The sequence below is a fragment of the Rhinolophus ferrumequinum genome, chromosome 2 (assembly GCF_004115265.2).
Source record: "Rhinolophus ferrumequinum isolate MPI-CBG mRhiFer1 chromosome 2, mRhiFer1_v1.p, whole genome shotgun sequence".
NCBI classification, from domain to species: domain Eukaryota; kingdom Metazoa; phylum Chordata; class Mammalia; order Chiroptera; family Rhinolophidae; genus Rhinolophus; species Rhinolophus ferrumequinum.
Genome location: NC_046285.1, coordinates 87,493,281 through 87,506,260, shown reverse-complemented (window position 1 = coordinate 87,506,260; position 12,980 = coordinate 87,493,281). Strand labels below are relative to the sequence as shown.

The 12,980-nt window shown below is 37.8% G+C and overlaps 1 protein-coding gene across 2 annotated transcripts in view; it reads right to left on the bottom strand.

Moving 5' to 3' along the window:
• Positions 1–12,980, bottom strand: part of CXADR (CXADR Ig-like cell adhesion molecule) — a 41,849-nt gene that overhangs the window by 14,805 nt on the left and 14,064 nt on the right. For both annotated transcript variants that reach the window (XM_033128247.1, XM_033128236.1), the window contains exons 2-3: positions 6,042–6,208; positions 2,003–2,207 (exon numbers count right to left, since the gene is read on the bottom strand). In XM_033128247.1, the coding sequence (XP_032984138.1) occupies positions 2,003–2,207; positions 6,042–6,208 (372 nt within the window). The remainder of the gene's footprint in view (positions 1–2,002; positions 2,208–6,041; positions 6,209–12,980) is intronic.

The window sequence follows — 12,980 nt, the reverse complement described above, 5'->3', positions numbered from 1 at the left end:
CTGTGCCAACGCCTCCCACTGACCCATTCTGAGGAATTCGATGTTGGGGTTGTGATGTTTAATGTAAAAGGGCCGTTCTCCCTGCCCCAAAGACATAGCTGCTACTATCAGTGTGCTTGGCCATACTATTATGTGCCAACTCTATTGTCCAACCTGGCTTCTTGGGTATGTGCTGCCTTGTTCTGTAATGATCCCTTCAATAGAAGCCTGCAAATTCAACCCAGTACCCAGTCCTACAGAATTAACCCCCCCCCCCCCTCTCTCTCTCTCTCTCTCTCTCTCACACACACACACACACACACACACGTCCACACCTCTTCTGGGAATACGAGATCTGGGAATGCCAATCACATCCCTCCCAGTGTACCTGTCCCGATCAAACAGAGAATTCACAATGAAAAATTCTGATACGATGATAAACTGGTATACTCTGCTTGGTACATCATAAACCAGTTAAAATTCCATGTATATCTTATTCAGTGCTTTTTGGAGATCAGTGTTAAAAGACGATATATAGTCAGGGTTATAACCCCAGGTATACCTGGGTTTGAGATAAGAGTTCAGACAAGTTATTCAGCTTTTACTTGCTTTCACATTTATAAAAAAAGAAAGGTAACTCCACGTTTACTGCGTTTAGACAGAGAAGGCTAGAATTTCTGATGTTACCCTATTCCTTTCCTTTTCTTAGTTCCTTGTTCAGGTTCACGTGCTTTCATACCAGAGGGAACACTGTGAATGAATGCCATTTAGACCCCCCGTGTGCCCACTCCACGATGTTGCAGTGGGAAGACTGCCTTTCCAGCCAAGACAACCCCTGAAGTTGCCACTGGAGTGCACGAAAATCTGCATTCTTGTTTCTGCTCTGACATTCAGTCTTTAGAAAAGAGTGATATTCAAAATGATTCTGGAACCCAACGTGCTTAACCACTAATTAGTTCTCTAAAACAAAAGGAATGAGGAAGTCGGGGAGACCTCCCTTAATTAGTTAATTCCAGTGGTATGGTAGGCAATTCTAGCGATCAGTATTTCCTATGTAAAGTGGGTCCCCAAGTATCCCCCCAAACCTTAAGTTACAAAACCGTGGAATTTACAGAATAGAGAATAGTTGTTTTTCTACATGGGAGCCATTGTACTTTTGTTTAAAATCTACGAAAACAAGATTTAAGAAGCATATTTATGAACAATAACCTTTCAGAATTTCTCAACTTGAAGGGGTTTAGAGTGCTTGTGCATGACCACAAAAGCTAGAGACGGATAATAAACTTCGCAGTCTCCTTGACAATTTATAAAGGGTTTACACTTATCTCCTCCTCAACTATCCTATACGACAGAGAGCTGTATGACATCCAAGTGACCATCTGGCTAATCCTCCCACTGTATGGACGAAAAATAGTGATGGTCATAGAGGTTCACTGACTACGACGTGTAATGGCCTTCTCCCAATTCAATCTTCCTTCTACCATTTACCTCCGTTCTAAACACTCCAGTTACGCATCATGGAAACCTCACTCTTTGGGAAGTTTGAAATGAAAAAGTTTAAAGCACACATAACATTTTGAACTGAATGAGACAGAACAGAAATTTAATGATAATTACATCTTGTAATGTTTCCAAAAGGTAGGCTGAAGTCCAGGAAACGAAGAGGTTCTATTTAATTTTCAGGGCAAATCTGAGGACAATGCAAAAAAACAAAACAAAACAAAAACAAAAAAACCCTGGATCTCCTAATTCCTGGCCGAGGGTTCTTCTTCCATATCACAGAACTTCTTCATTTACTTTCAAATTCTTTTATAAATTTCACAAAGAAGTTGGTCACTTATTTTTTTCTAACCTAACAAGTATACTAGGTTTGTATTTTATGCTATTTGAGGATAACAGAATTACTTCAAATGTGTAAAATTATTACTCTTAAAAAACTAAGCTTTGTCTCACATAAATGCTGCTACTGTCATACTGTGACCACCCACCCCATTAATAAGTAACATTAATATAAATAACTTACCAAGAACTTTCAGCTGAATCTTCTTATTTCCGACACCAGGGGCTTTTTTCACTTTGCACTGGTATGTGCCAGTATCTGACAACTGTAAATTTGTTACGTTTATTGATGCATCACCAGATTTGAGATCACTACTTGTAAAATGCACTCGTCCTTTCAGATCTGGATAGTAGTCATCATAAATTTTGTCTCCAGAATATAAAATAATCTAAAAGAAAACCAAAATAAAACTGGGAAAACAAAACAAAAACAAGCAAACCTTCTGTCTCGTTAAATCCAAAAAAGAATAAGAACACAGTATTATGAGGAAACCTACAATTATTCAAAGCACAGATTAAGAAAATAGAAAGAGATCAATACGATCCCTAAGTATGGTCACACACTCTCATTTTAGATGGGGAAACCAAAGCCCAACATGATTAAGCGATATAGCCCTATATTAGAGAGATTTAGTGAAATTGGAGAACCCAGATTTGTGAATTCCTATAAACTCTTGTTTTTCAGCAGCCAATCAAATGTATAAAGTGAAGTACACACACCACCACTTCCAAAAAAGGGCGTATGGTAATTTACCTGTGAAATTGAACGAAAAACCAAGACTTTTTACTTTAATACGTTGGAGAGTTAATATTTAATATTTCAGGGTTCTAGACTCTAATAGATAAAGTCATAAAATAAACCTTTTAAGACACGTGGGCCCAGGTGAACAGGACCTTTCAATTAATCCTCTGTGAGTAAAAGCAAAGACCCCTTCCTAATTCCACTGCATTTTCTGAGCCACTGTTACACACTTTATTGAAAATAACTAAAGGCTAAATTTAGAAGGAAAATAAACTCTGTGCTATACCTGATTTGGAAGAGAAGTAAAATAGTCACTGCTATAACCAAAATTAATTTAACGCATTTTTCACATTTGCTAACCACATCCTTCATTCTGGTCAGCTGAGACCCAAGTGTCAAAGAGTAATGGTGCCAAACTCACATCATAATCAGAAAACACAACAGGCTACATCCTGCAAATAGTTTTTAACCGAGATGTTGATTATGGACAACACAATCAGAATAAATGTCAACTGTAGGAATTTTGAGGGGAGGAACTTGAGTTCTTTTCTGTATTATCACCTCCCCTACCATGCTGACCCCACTCCTAATTCACTAAAAATGTTTTATTTATGTATTAAGTGTCGGCTTCTAGGAAGCACTCCACAGCAGTTTGCTAAGTAAATAAAAGAAGCAGTTGACGGGTCCACAGCTGCCTTACTCTGTAAACACAGCCATTACTTCTTCGGTTCCATCTCACCACACCCACTTGTCAACAACACAGAACTCCTCAAATGAGGCTGCCGTATCTTCCTTTGTATGTTAACTATGGACTCCCCATAAAGTTCAATTCATTGTACTTTCAGTCCCTCATTTTGCCACTCACATGTTAGTAGTCTTCTGAGGAGGGCCTGACAAATAAGATGTGTCTCTACTGTTAGTTATTTTGTAAACTATCTTAGTATGTTCCCACAAAAACGATGTTATGAACAGTACTTAAGAAATGGCAGTTTCGATTCCTCTTCACAACCCTGCAAGATGGTGGCACTATTCACGGTTAACCTTCAGCCTGAGGAAAGCAGTGCCTCTCACAGATCAAAAGTCACATAGCTCAGATGCAAACCAGATCTCTTTGAACCGGCCCAGTACACTGACTTCATTAACACTTCTATATGACTTGTAGGTTTATAAAACTCTTATGCATACAGTATTTCAGTGAATTCTCATCATTATCCTAAGAGGTGGTGTATTTTTTCCCATTTTCAACCTGAGGAAACAGAGGCTTATGAAACATGAGCGACAGTACAGGATAGGGCAAAGGTAAATAAGGTGCAACGGGGGGAGACAGGGTACAAACCCCAGCTGCATCTGTTGCCAGCGGTAAGGCCCTGGGCATGTTCCTTCAAATCTCTGAGCCTCCGTTTTCTCCTCTTCACGTGTATAATAATAATTCTCAGTTTAGAGAGTTATATACTTATTATGTAAGGCTCAAGTAAGTATATATAATCAAAGTACATGACACCACAGAGCATATAGTAAGTGCATGATACACGTTAACTGCTGACTAAAGAGATCACACAGGGAATAAGGGTGGCAATTTCTCCAGGGCAGTCCCCCACACTTCCTGCTAGCTTAAGTATATTAAAATAAGGGCTCAGCTAACATACAATGTAGCTAAATTCCATGTAAGCATCCTCTTCTGGACCCCTGTCTCCCTAACCCTTCTGTCTTGCCTTTGGTCTGATCTCACTATGTTTTAGGTTACAGACTAGGTGTTTCACCCACAAATGGGCACTTAAACCCAGCCCCCAGTTTCTCCCTGTCTCACAAGTCCTGTAGGCAGCAAAGCTAGGCCTCTCTCAGCACCAAAGACTTCAGGTACTCCTTCCACGAAGGGACACACAGGCTACAGGGCACACTGTGCTGCTTGGTCTCTAGAAGCACTTTGTCACAGGGTTTCACTCATGAGTCTTAAGCCAGAAGCAGTTAAGACACATGCTCTCCATTCATTCATCTTAACCTCGGGAGCAGAGTCCTGGACTCAAAAGGCACATGGGCACTGCACTGGGCACTGCACTGGCAAGTGTGAGGCAGAAGTCTCTATTCAGGGTGCTGGCACTGCCATGGGAAGAGAGAAAGAGAAGAGCAAAGCAGGGAGGCAGGGAACAGGGTTCTGGGCTGAGTGGACAGAATGAGTCAGGCTCAATTCATTTTCCTTATGACGGAATTGCCAGTAGCAGACTCAAGGCAATGGTATGTCCTTAGAGGGGGTGGCCCTAGTCATTTGCAACTTGGGAAAGCACCTTAATTATTTCACAAATAAGTAAGGCAAACTGCCTGGCTTTGCCAAAAATAGTAATTACCTAACTGCACTGATTCAGATATTAAAATGGCTGAAGAACCCCTTCTTTTATGTGTACCATACGTAAAAATAAAATTTCTCTTCCAAATATATATACAGTTGACCCTCAAACAATACAGTGGTTAAGGGTGTCAGCCCCTATATCATGCGGCCGAAATTTGCACATAACTTTTGACTCCCAAAAACTTAACTACTGATAGCCTACTGTTGACAGGAAGCTTTATCGGTAACATAGTCAATTAACACAAATTTTTATGTTACATGTATTATATACTGTATCCTTAAAATAAAGTCAGAGAAAAGAATTAAGAAAATCATAAGGAAGAGAAAATACATTTACAGCATTTATCGAAAAAAAGCCACATATCATGGACCTGCACAGTTCAAACTTATGCTGTTTAAGGATCAACTGTTTTACCATATTTTCTAACTATTTGGACTTATTTTTCTCTCCCTGGTTTAATAACTTATTAACATTGACTTTATATTTTAATTGTGTCAGATGAAGCTAATATGCAATATTCTAAATTAAGTGAAATATTCTGTTACCATTATAAGGCAAAGGGTGATATATATATACACACACACACAGATGAGATTATTGGGTAATTTTCCTCCTTTGTGCTACTTTTGGTTTTCCAGGTTTCCTACATTAGGCTCTTATTTCTTTGTATAATAATTAGAAAATTTTCTATAACAATACTTTGATATTTAATTTTTTAAATTTAAGATGAAATATTTTATAAATTGCTGTTTAGCTATGAAGACTGTTTTGCTTTTAAAGAAATTCATTATATAGGATATTTAACTTGAAGAAATACAGAAAACAGACTCTGTAATAACATGTAACTGCATTACACTATGTCACACTTAATGACCCTTATCCTGGGATCGGAATCCTTGTGTTTGAGTTAAAAATTCAATTCTATCCACTTTTCACAAAGTCTAGTTTACTCGCTATCCCTCAACACACATTATGCGAATTTCTGCCCCACCGGCATGTCTGTTCCCACCCCAGATTTTCAGAAGGTTCCCAAGTTCCTGTGCCCCCGACTCCTACGTGACCAGCAGCCCAGTGAGGGGCACCTCAGACAAGACCCACAGACGTGTGCTGAGTGCGCAGGCATTTAGCAAACTTACCACTTGGTCCACCTGCTGATTATCAGGTGGTGACAGCAGCCACTCGATGTCCAGCGGGCCGTGGTCTTCCGGACTAAGGGTAAATTTGCACGGCATATAGGCAGTTTCCCCTTTGGCCTTTTCAATCATCTGATCAGGAGTAGTGATACTCAAACTTCTGGCGAAATCTGGAGAAAGACATATATACACGGACTAAGCATCACCTGCACACACTCTGTGTACCCAGCTCGTTCAGAAGGAGCACAGGATATGGTGGAAACAGGATGCGATTTGGGACCGGAGTGAGAGCATTCAAACTCAGCGGTGCCCAGTTTTTCGTTTGCGACTCTGTAAAAATGGAATGACAATACTAATATCTATCTTCTTCAGTACAATTTCCTTTAAGAGCATTATGAACTTCCCAACTTAATATGAAATATAAGTTTAAAAATAGTGGGTGTTTTACATCCAAGCAGATGTTTAAATCTGAATTTAGCTAGTCTCTGAAAGGTCCATTGTGTCACACTAGTACTTCAAGGCTACATTAACTGATGCTTGCTTCGATGCCACAAGCACACGGGAATTTCCTTGTCACTGGGGCACATACTGATGAATTTTGACACATTTTCTGTCAAGACTTCTTTAGTTCTAAATTTTTATTCAATTTGATTCTGTAACTTTTATTAAATGCTTAAAAATATTTCTAAGCTAGGAGAGTAGATCCCAGGAGTTCCCATCACAAGGTAAAAAATATTTTTTCTTTTTCTTTCTTTTTTTGTTTATATGAGCTGATAGATGTTGGCTAAACTTATTGTGATAATTATTCACAATATGCGTAAGTCAAACCATGCTGTATATCTTCAACTTATACAATGTGTATGTCAATTATATACCAAAACTGGAAAAGAAAAAAATATTTCTAAGCAATAAATTTTTATGACAATTCGTGGAGAGGAAACTGTCAATTTATATATTTTAAATTTACCAGTTGACATCAATATTACCTTTAAGCTATTTCCTTCATCCCTATTTCCCTTCTGAAAGTGAATGACATTTATATTATTTTTAAAGACATCTTAAAAACTCCATAACTTACTATGAAATTTGTATTAAAACTTCCATATAGATCACACTTGAAGAGAAAATTAATGCTGAATGGCAATATCTGAAAAATACATGAAAGCCAAAATAAGATGCCCTGAGCCACAAACAAAAATTCCAAGAGACTCTTCTGATTTTGTTAAACAGATGGCTTAAACCCACTGAAACACTAAAAAAAAAAAGTCCTTTTTGCTGTTAATGGTTTACAAAACTTATCTTTTGCATGCAAAAAAGGTAGAATATTCTATGAGCAAAATCTCTTGATCTATATAAGAGAAAAAATACCAAATGTAATCAATTCACATCTTGTTTTTCAAAAAAAGGGGCAATTTTATTCACATCAATTCACACATAAAAATACGGCTGTTCATCACTTATGTCTTATGACAAGACTGAAGTGTGAACAAGCCAAAAACTTATAGAAAATGCAAATTTAGTCTGTAAATGAACTATCACACAAAAATTTTATTTTACTATTTCTACTCTAAAAGTTTACACAGCACTAATTTGTCAATCTATGTATTCCTTATGATGACTCAACACTTCCTTACGTATAAGTTCAAATCTCTGATGCATACAGAGCCAAAGTGTCGACAACACAGCAAATTTTAGCAGCTCTACCACTTAGATCTCTACCATCACTGAACACTGACTTTCAGGGCTGAATAATGACCTAAAAGAGGCACCAGGCAGCAAGCTTGTGGCACATGGGTCCTGGCTCTCTCTTCTGCTCGTTCCCTGCTCCTATCATAAAAATAAACACATTAGAGCAAAATTTAGAGTAAGTAAATCCAAGTTCCCAGTTCTCCACAATGACTACTTCGATGCTATTTTTCAAATAATAAATTCCAACAGAACAAACTAAAATGAAGAATTAAGTCATTAACTATCCCATGATCCTTTCCATTAGCCCTAAAAGAAGCTTAATACACAATGACTACCCACTTGTAATAAAATGTTAATAAAGTCAAAGCCAATAGATTGAGAATAAAAGAAAAGCCAGATTACATTCAAGACCACTTATATTCAGGAACCATCCTAAGCTTTTAATCACATTTAAGTGCACTCCTCAAACAGCAGATTAAAACTGGGCAGACTCTCTGCTCCCTTAAATCAGAGGTTGTCCTAACTTTGACCAATGGAATACAACAGGAGTGTTGCTGTACGGAGTTTCGGAGTTTCGAAGCTAGGCTTCAAGAGGTCCTGCTGCTCCCATTCCAGCCCTGTTGGACTCCTGCCACCTGCCACGGAGTGAACAAATCATGTTGAGAGAGAACTGAAGTGTTTGACCAATGGCTGCAACTGCCCAACACGCAGCCACCCTAGAACACCCAGCTCCATGAGTGAGCCCAAAATTTTCATCTCGGGCTAGCCTACACTGGCAACCCAACAGGATCAGGAACTAACACATGATTTTTGCTTTAAGCCTCTAGAGTTTGGGCTGGTTTGTTACACAGCAAAGATTGATGACTCACCATCCAAACCCATTGATTCGGCCCAAAGGGACTACTTAATATCGCCCTGAAAAGTCCATACTACTCCAATATGCATTTCATGTCCACATATCTGTTTAAATTATATGGTTTGATATTTATGTGTACAATCTCAAGACTTTTCTAAATTAAAATTCAATCCTCCAAATACATACTTTCTACCATTTCTAATAAACTCAGCTCCATCCCTACCTCCTTCATCAAGGCATTCTCCTACCGCTTTACCCTACAATTTTTCTTTCCTTCTACGAAATATGCACAGTACTTTGCTTTCTGCTATCTGTATTATACTAATCTTGGAGCTTTTTTCCTTTATAAACCTTATTGTGAAGTTGACAAGGTAAGCTCCATGGTTTTGTCACATCTTCTAGATGGTGATGAGGTTATCTTCTTCCCATACTACTTTGTTTTTCTAAATGAATTTTTTTTACTACATGTCCTGATCTACCATTAACTCACTAGCTCCATTACGGTTGGGAGAAATTGTGGGTACCTTTATCTCCTGTTGTCATTCCCTGCCCATTAGTAGAAAAGAACTGGTGACTAGATTATAAGTTTGATCAATTTTAGAAATGTTGAAAGAGCATTAACCTACCAGAAGTTGTTGCTGCTACTTCAGGATCTCCTTTCTATAGACACTACAATTTGTCACCTACATTTAATTTGTTTGGGTATCAATATTCTATGTATTAAGATAAAAACAATCTCATTATTCACCAGAATGAAAATTCCATTCCAAAATGAATCAAGACATAGCCCCAAAATATAGAGGTAAGAACATGAGAATGAAAATTTGCTATTAAAAGACAATTAAAACATCCTGGTTACTCTGCGCTTTTAGGGTTTTTATTTTGTAAAAGTAAAATCATACCTACATGTGTCTAAATTCAAATGCTAATTATGCTCGCAGTACTTCTATTAGTCATTAGAATAAAATGCAACTTAGTTTCCATGATAGTATCTTTCATGCTTTCCTCTTTGATACATAAAAATTATTTTATCTTAAAAGAGAACCATAGAAAAGTTACATATGTATAAAAAGAATCTGGAAAAACATATACTAAACTGTTAACAGCAGTTATTTCTTGAGAACTGAGATTTTAAGAAAAGTGACTGCCCATTTCTGATTTATACTGAGATTTTCTTAATGTGTATACTGCTAAAGAAATTGTAAACGGATTTTTAAATGGCTTTCATCTATTTTTTCCCCAAAAAAATGTTTAAAACATTCAACAGCTCATTGTGTTGCACTAGAAATGAATTAAAATCTCAAGATCATACAAAACAGTTATTAGGTTTCCTAGCAACAATAAAGGTGCCTCTTTGCTCAGAGGCATGGTTTTTCAAGTGTTGATACATTCAACAGTCACAAATTGTAGAAGACAAAAAGCAGACACTTGGTCTCATGCAGTGTCTCTGGGGATTCTTTTCTAATACTGCCTAATTCTATTCATGAAGCAAATTGAGTGATAATGTAACTTGCAAACTACTTGCAGGTTCAAATATAAGTCTGAAAACGAAATCGTGTAAGAAATTTTCTTACAATTTTATTCAAACATGTTCCGAGTGTGACGAAATATGTAGCACATTACCAACAAGTATCTGCAAGGTCCAGTTAATAAATGTGCACCACTGGATTATGTAAATAAACTGAATCACATCCCATTTTGGCAGTGACTGAAATAACATCTCCCAGTTTTCTGCTTGTTTTTATAATCTCCAAATTCCTAATCCCTTGAATCTGTAGAATTTCTCTTCTGCCCAGTCTGACTTTTATCTGAATATCAAAATGTCATGCATTCATTGGACTGTTTTTTTTAGTTTTTGATGTCGTTAATTTCCTACTACGGTGTTTCCCTGAAAATAAGACCTAGCCGGACAATCAGCTCTAATGCGTCTTTTGGAGCAAAAAAATAATATAAGACCCGGTCTTATAAGACCGGGTCTTTGTAATATAATTTATATGATATAATACACGGTCTTATATGAGGCCGGGTGTTATGTTAATTTTTGCTCCAAAAGACGCATTAGAGCTGACTGTCCAGCTAGGTCTTATTTTCGGGGAAACGGGGGGAAGGCCTCAGATTTGTTTCTACTCTGCTAATGGAGAACTGGAGATAATGGTAGGCACTCTAGGAGGCAGGCAGTGTTTGGAACTCATAAACTGCCTTGCTTTCTTTAATTTGCTTTTCAAATATAAGCTACAGGTTAACTTAAATGGTCTTCAGCAACTGTTTTCTTCTGACAATCTTAAAAGCATAGGAAGTTGGAAAGTGCTCATGAAACTCTGTAGTCGATTGATTAAAAGAGAGAAGTAAATGTGTGTAACTGTTGTTTTGAGTGAGGGCAGCCTTAGAGGAAAATAGAGAATACAAAAGCTATGAAGGGAACGACAAATTTAACAAAATCAAATATTTTAGGTTAGGAAAATCACCAGCTAGCATTCTACTTGCTGAATGAAGGAAAGTTTTCTGTTATTCTATCAGGGAGAAAACAACATAAAAGGAATGCTTTGAGACATGTTTTCCATGTATTGACCTATACCAGCAAGACAGTAATAAACGTCTGACCTGTGATGGCATTCCCACAGGAATTTTAAAGGCCATGTCTCAGTAGGATTGGAGCAGTGACAGGTGAGGTTTTTTCCTACCCTGGACCCTAGTGACTATTTCACGTCTGACTTTTTTTTTTAAATTAGTTTCAGGTGTACAAAGCAACATAATACACATTTGATTTTGAGGCTAAAGACCATGCTTCCTGGTTTTCACTGGTTGCTGTTAGCAGAGTGAAATTTCACGTCTTTAGCTAAGTAAGTAGATAACAAATGAAAATCTCACCGGCACAAGTACCCCCATATAAGGGAAGGGAAACAGAGAAATCTACCAGAGACGAAAGATGGTCTGTTTCCAAATAGTGGAGCAACATTCAGTTGCAATGTGGCTAAAAGTAGGTGAAAATAAAATAAGACCTTTATCTATTAAAGCTGGAACAGTGAAAGTGTGCTGGTCTGGCGCCTATCATACAAGGAAATCAAAGATGAGAGGAAGCACTAGTGAATCAAGTCCCTATTTGTAGAGCACTTGTGTCCATGCAGCTCTCCTGTCTGAAACGCCCACTTTCTCCCTCTGAGAGGACTTCCAGCCGTTTATCAGATGATCTCTTACCTTTCACCTCCTCTCTGAAGTTTGCACCGATCCCCACAGGCAGTGCTGCTTCCTCCTCTCTGTCACACAGCACCAGTTGTTTACATGCCCCTTCCCTTAAGTACATAGTTCCACTCACTTAACAGGTTCCCTGGACTTCATCTGTGGAGGGTATGTCCCTAGCCCTACTTCATAAGCCCCTCTCAATCCATGTGTGCTTGGAGAAAACTGCTCAACTGCAAGTGGAGGGTGGGAGCTCTGAGTAGAGGGAAGGTGAAGGAGCTATTTGAAAGAGTAGAGATGGGAGAGAGGACCACCAGACCCGGTTGGGGAAAGCACGGGGCGGAAGACCTTGTACCCAGGGAAGCGAAGGGGTGAAACAATGAAACCCAGACAGGAGACACGGATCACAGGAGCTGAGTGGGCCTGTCTCGTGCTGATGAGAGCAAAGCTGATGCTTATGTAATATGCATGTTATAGGAAATGTTAGCAAATCTGGTAGGAAACTAACATGTATGCAACATTATATGCAGTTATGTTAACATGAGAAATATGACATGAAGAAAAACTTTTATTTGTGAATATTCTAAAATACAACTATGAAGAAAAGTTGCTTGTCTCTTTCAAGTACCTCTATCTAGGACCACATGAGGCAGAAAAATACTACACACTGATGTGTGGTTTCTTAGACTATCTGGAGTCATTCCAAACATATTAACAAAAAAGGAAAAAAACTGAGAAATGAAAATCAAATTTTACATTTGACTCCAAAAGTCTTGCATACTTCTTTAGTTTCTTTGGAAAGGGGTATGTTATGGTGATCTTTACACCCGCTGTTATAAAGAATTTGTTTGATATTGAGGGTTTTGAGAAATGTCAAAGAATATCATAAGGGTTACTATTTTAAATAGAGAGGTCACATTCAATTGGATCATTGCATTAGGATCACAGAATTCAAGATCCTTACATAGAAACACAATTATAGTAAAAAATCATCCACTAGAGCAATGTTAAGAAATAAAATGGATAAATCAGGAACTAGTATGTTTGCAGGATTAATTGGAACAAGCATAATTTTGTTGTGTGTTTGATAAATACCATGTTTCCCTGAAAATAAGACCGGGTCTTATATTAATTATTGCTCCATTAGGGCTTATATTCAGGGGATGTCTTATTTTTTCATGTACAACAATCTACATTTATTCAAATACAGTCATGTCATC